At 43.0% G+C, this 6,000-nt stretch overlaps 1 protein-coding gene across 3 annotated transcripts in view; it reads right to left on the bottom strand.

The window, feature by feature from the left end:
* Positions 1-762: 762 nt before the first annotated feature.
* The window catches only part of LOC139374981 (SAM and SH3 domain-containing protein 1-like), a 39,893-nt gene continuing 34,655 nt past the window's right edge, over positions 763-6,000 (bottom strand). For 2 of the 3 annotated variants that reach the window (XM_071116284.1, XM_071116283.1), the window contains exons 18-21: positions 5,807-5,938; positions 1,735-2,717; positions 1,216-1,347; positions 763-1,090 (exon numbers count right to left, since the gene is read on the bottom strand). In XM_071116284.1, the coding sequence (XP_070972385.1) occupies positions 1,034-1,090; positions 1,216-1,347; positions 1,735-2,717; positions 5,807-5,938 (1,304 nt within the window). In that variant the 3' untranslated portion in view covers positions 763-1,033. Of the gene's footprint in view, positions 1,091-1,215; positions 1,348-1,734; positions 2,721-5,806; positions 5,939-6,000 lie in introns of all 3 variants that reach the window. The other variant, XM_071116282.1, reaches the window with a different exon arrangement.

Genomic DNA, 6,000 nt, shown 5'->3' with positions numbered 1-6,000 from the left:
TGGTCACAATTAGCGATACCTGCCATTGCACATGAATTAAATTAATGCAAGAATTGAGATGTTGCCAGCTCGATATAAAATGCAATTGATTTTATGAATTGAATCTCTACTGTGAAATAGTGTTAGAAGTCATTTGAATGTTTTGGAAGCTACCAAGACTAATGACATTGAATTAATGCATTTCTGGATTCTACTGAACAGCACTTATGCCATTTAAACATAGCCAATACCCCTCAGGGAGAAGGATATTTCAGACAAGCAATCAATGATCGCTGCAGTAGAATAGTATGGCACAGGGGCTTGACATTTCAGTTGGTATTGTTTTAACCCAAAAAAGTTCAAGACTGCTATTGTTTCCCTTCAATAAAATGCATTCAAAACTACTTTCTGCACATTTCTGCTACTTTCTTAGGCTATACAAGTGCCATCTCTTGCTAAATTGTTTATGTTAACATCTATGCAGTACCTTTATCAATAATAATAATAATAATAAACCTCTACTTTAGTAAAAAATAAAATATGACAGGTGTGTTGTAATAAAAACGAGTGGTGTCCACTGACTAAATGCAGTCTTTCTGCATTGTGAAGAGGGAAAACACAGATATTCACAAAGTTTGTGATGAATGACAGGTTGTTTCTTCATGCAAAATAGATTTAAGTTTAAAATTCAATTAAGCTGCTTTATTAAAGGGGTTTAGTGAAGGCGGGTCATTTTTGACCCTTAGGACAAGGGGAGTATACAGAATTTTAAGACTACACGTGTTCAGATGTCTCCGATTTTTTTATACATTTTAACTTTCCAGAAAAGGTACATTGAAAGAAAATGTTCTGTATTGCTTTAATGGCACTCAAACTTATAAAATATTTAAATGAAGAAAAAAATAATAAAATCAGTAGTCAGTCACAGTATTTCATGTACACTATTAACATGATAGCTTAGAAATTGTCATAATAGTTTAAAATCAAAAAGGTAAATTACTTGATATGACACCTTGATAGGAAACTCAGTAAGCTGCAGTAAATTATATTTGTGTCAGTTGTCAGTCACTGCTGTTAGTCCAAGCGCTAGGGTCTGTGGCTTTTGACACACCTGGGGGTATGGAGGATAGGAAAAGCCATTTAGAGCATAGTCATTAGATAATGCTACCCTGAACTTATTTAAATGTTCTAAAGAAGGAATAAATTAATACTGCAGTAGTGTAAAAGGTCACTCACTGCCATGCGCTGCTGCTTGCGGAGCTGTGAGAGTCTGAGCAGGTCCAAGGCATACATGGTCTCTGTTAGAGGCTGGTTCAGGTCAGTGGCGTACCTCTGGACCAGAGACTGGGGGATTCCATAGCGACCATACTGCAGGTGGAGATGGGTCAGAGTGAAACACTGGGCTTAAAGGGTCAACATTGTAGGTCCGTCCCAAATGAGACCCTAATTCCCTATATAGTGCACTACTGGGCCCTGGCCAAACGTAGTGCACTATATAGGGAATAGGGTGCCATTTGTGAGGAAGCCAGTGAATGTGTTGTGTACCCTTTTGCATGTAGACAGCACTGTGGATACCTTATGTAACTGAACACAGTACTTACATTAACACACATTGAAATGTATGAGCATGGTACTGCTGCTTAATCCTTAGTGAACATAGTGCTATTTAGCCCACATAGTACTTCTTAGTACTGCATGAGCATAGTACTACCATAGTACTACTACCAGTACTGTATAATTGTGGTGAGGGCGTACCTTGTCAGTGAAGGGCTCCGCTGTCAGATTTATCCCCTCTGACTCCAGTCTTTCCTCCAGGAGTGGTCCCAGGTTGACCGACCTGACAGGCATAGTTTCCATTCCCCCAGCAGGTTGCGTCCTGTGAGCTTCAGACTGGAGAGGAGAGTCTGCCAGCTCACAGTCCGAGATACAGGTTTGGGTTGCCAGGTCTGAGCTGCACGGTTGGGTTGTTGCCTCTGTAATAACTTCATCCTTTAAAGAGGCGCCATCTATAGAGAAGACTTTATAGGCACTGCCACTGTCACTGGTCATTGCTGGGGGTGACGATGGTATACATGGGTTTGACAGGAAAGGCTTGCCTGAACGATGCTTGGGTCTACGTCCTGGAGTAGATATTTTGAGGTGTGTGTATGGAAGGAGGTCTGTTAACCTGGGAACTCCCATGTCCAACTCGAACGTATCAGACAGAACACTACAAGGTGAGGTGAGCAGTGGTTGTGAGGGCAGGAAAGATCCTTCAGAGTGTGTCAACAACTGCTGTAAGGCCTCCTCTTGTGTAGGGTTGCCCTGTCCCTTAGCCTTGGACATGGTGGTATGAGCTGGCTTCATGTCTTCCAGGGTGTGGAGATCAGTGGTGTGGAGGCCCTGGTCTGAGTGAAGCTCCCCCAACGGGAGGCAGGGTCTCAGCGGCCCCAGGGCTGTGGGAGTAGGCTTACCTGCCAAGCCCAGGTTACCACAGCTCCAGCTCCTCAGTGGCATGGCTCTGTGGGTGTGACTGTGATGGCTCTGGCTCCAGCCTGTGCTCAGAAGGTTGCAGCTGGTCATGGAGGCTCCTAGAGATGGTAAGGTAGTGGACTGGTGCTCTGGTCTGGTCTGTAAGGTGGTCTTGCTGGGGAGGGTCGGGGTGAGGGGGAGGCCGGTGGACTCTGGGGATGGGAGGTGACTGGGTTGAAAACCAGACGAGGACCTACTCAAGGAAGAAGACGTCTTTTTGCCCCTCCCTTCTGAAACAAACAGGTACAGGTGTGTGCATAATGCACATAATTTGTTACTTACTTTATTATATGAAGCTCTTTCCAGTGGAAAATAGAAATACATGAGAAACAGAAAATCAAAAAAGAAGAGTATTTATTGAATTGTGAAAGTTGACTGGTATACAATGGTTGTCCGGTAGGAATTGATGGTGAGTGAAATGAAAGGAGGCAGAAATAAGCAGGTAGACAGGCCGGTCTAGTACACCACTGAGTAGTTTATTCCATCCCCGGGATCTCACTCGGACAGTGGCACACTTCAGAACTGCTCAAAGACTGTCGTTATGTCCCAATGGGCACCCTATTACCTATGTAGTGCACTATGGGCCTTGGTCAAAAGGAAAAAGGTGCCATTTGGGACTTGTCCTAATACAGTGGCGAGAACAAGTATTTTTTGCAGGTTTTCCGACTTACAATGCATGTAGAGGTCTGTAATTTCTATCATAGGTACACTTCAACTGTGAGAGACGGATTCTAAAACAAAAATCCAGAAAATCACATTGTATGATTTTTAAGTAATTAATTTTAATTTTATTGCATGACATAAGTATTTGATCACCTACCAACCAGTATGAATTCCGGCTCTCACAGACCTGTTAGTTTTTCTTTAAGATGCCCTCCTGTTCTCCACTCATTACCTGTATTAACTGCACCTGTTTGAATTCTTTACCTGTATAAAAGACACCTGTCCACACACTCAATAAAACAGACTCCAACCTCTCCACAATGGCCAAGACCAGGGAGCTGTGTAAGGACATCAGGGATAAAATTGTAGACCTGCACAAGGCTGGGATGGGCAACAGGACAATAGGCAAGCAGCTTGGTGAGAAGGCAACAACTGTTGGTGCAATTATTCGAAAATGGAACAAGTTCAAGATGACGGTCATTCACCCTCGGTCTGGGGCTCCATGCAAGATCTCACCTCGTGGGGCATCAATGATCATGAGGAAGATGAGGGATCAGCCCAGAACTACACGGCAGGACATGGTCAATGACCTTAAGAGAGCTGGGACCACAGTCTCAAAGAAGACCATTAGTAACAAACTACACCGTCATGGATTAAAATCCTGCAGCGCACGCAAGGTCCCCCTGCTCAAGCCAGCGCATGTCCAGGCCCGTCTGAAGTTTGCCAATGACCTGGATGATCCAGAGGAGGTATGGGGAATGTGGTCTGATGAGACAAAAATAGAGCTTTTTGGTCTAAACTCCACTCACTGTGTTTGGAGGAAGAAGAAGGATGAGTACAACCCCAAGAACACCATCCCAACCGTGAAGCATGGAGGTGGAAACATCATTCTTTGGGGATGCTTTTCCACAAAGGGGACAGGACGACTCCACCGTATTGAGGGGAGGATGGATGGGGCCATGTAGTATTGCGAGATCTTGGCCAACAACCTCCTTCCCTCAGTAAGAGCATTGAAGATGGGTCGTGGCTGGGTCTTCCAAGCATGACAACGGGCCGAAACACACAGCCAGGGCAACTAAGAAGTGGCTCCGTAAGAAGCATCTCAAGGTCCTGGAGTGGCCTAGTCAGTCTCCAGACCTGTACCCAATACAAAATCTTTGACGGGAGCTGAAAGTCCGTATTGCCCAGCGACAACCCCGAAACCTGAAGGATCTGGAGAAGGTCTGTATGTAGGAGTGGGCCAAAATCCCTGCTGCAGTGTGTGCACACCTGGTCAAGAACTACAGGAAACGTATGATCTCTGTAATTGCAAACAAAGGTTTCTGTACCAAATATTAAGTTCTGCTTTTCTGATGTATCGAATACTTATGTCATGCAATAAAATGCAAATTAATTACTTTAAAATCATACAATGTGATTTTCTGGATTTTTAGATTCCGTCACTCACAGTTGAAGTGTACCTATGATACAAATTACAGACCTCTACATGCTTTGTAAGTAGGAAAACCTGCAAAATCGTCAGTGTATCAAATACTTGTTCTCCCCACTGTATATCTCAGAAAGTATTACTCCTAGCATCAGAAGTGCTATGGGAATATTGCAATGAGCTGTATTTAACACAGATTTTAAGGTTTCCTCAACTCTAATACACAGCTTATATCTTAGACATTTTAATAGTTTGTTTCAGTCACAACTATGCATTTTGATGCGCCCACAATTATTGTTGAACAAAAAATGTTGCATCACCATTTTGCCAAGTATAATTTAACCATTTAGTAAATCTTAAATTATTTGCATAATGCAGGTCTGTATTTAAGCACATCATAAAATATTGTGCAACATATGGTTCTGAACTAGAAAAATATACACACAAAAACAGCAAAAGTCTAGAGAGAAATATACAAGTGTGGAAAATACTCTTGACGTCAAACTCTCCACAGAGGCTGTTGACATTCACAACAGCCTACAAAAATCAGCACCATTCTTTATGTTATACATTATTTTAAAGACTAAAACCCAAAGCAAACAACCACAATAAGAATGGTTTAGTTATCAAATAAAGCAAGCTTTCACAGTAAATATGTAAGTCATACTGACAAGTATTTCATTTTTAAACTACAGCTTATCGTCACACCTTTGGTTCAACAGTCACCAATTTTTAGCAAATGCAAAACCACCATCACGCATTATACTAAGACAGAACTCTTCCCGTATAGGTCTAGAAACAGCCCCACAGAACACATACAGTAGTACAGGTCTCTGAGAAGAATTTAGTTACTGATTGAGTGTAAAAGAGTTAGCTGTCATCTCCCTGTCTTTTCTACACAGGCAGCGATAGATACCATCTCATCAGTTTAGTTCTCCCCCGTTTTCAATGAAGGGAAAATACATTTTTGCAACAAAAAAATAAAGAGTCAGAAGATCAGTGCCTGTATTCAAAAAGCTCTGCATAAGAGTGCTGATCTAGGATCAGGTCCCCCTGCTGTCTGTATAATCGTATTCATAAGATCTAAAAGGCAAAAGTGATCCAAAATCAGTCCAAAATCAGGAGCCCAAAGCCTTTAGATAGAGATTGAGGTGGTTGGAGAAGACCCATGGCAGCAAGAGGAGGATGAAGAAGAGGAAAGTCAGAGTCGAGTCAGGCTGTCGTTACCGTTCTCCAGATTCTCGTTGCTCTCGTAGCAGCCAGAGTCTCGTGGGGAGTCCCCCAGTAGGCCCCGGCGGTCCAGTAACAGCTTCTCCTGAGAATCCCCTGTCTGGCTGCTACGGTCCGGGTCGCTGCTACCTGTAGGTTACAACAAAACCAGCAGAGGGACGTCAACGGAACGGAGTCAAACGTGGTTTCCA

The sequence above is a fragment of the Oncorhynchus clarkii genome, chromosome 19 (assembly GCF_045791955.1).
Source record: "Oncorhynchus clarkii lewisi isolate Uvic-CL-2024 chromosome 19, UVic_Ocla_1.0, whole genome shotgun sequence".
In the NCBI taxonomy this organism is placed as follows: domain Eukaryota; kingdom Metazoa; phylum Chordata; class Actinopteri; order Salmoniformes; family Salmonidae; genus Oncorhynchus; species Oncorhynchus clarkii.
The sequence above is the reverse complement of the archived record's forward strand: the minus strand, read 5'-3'. Positions and strand labels throughout refer to the sequence as shown.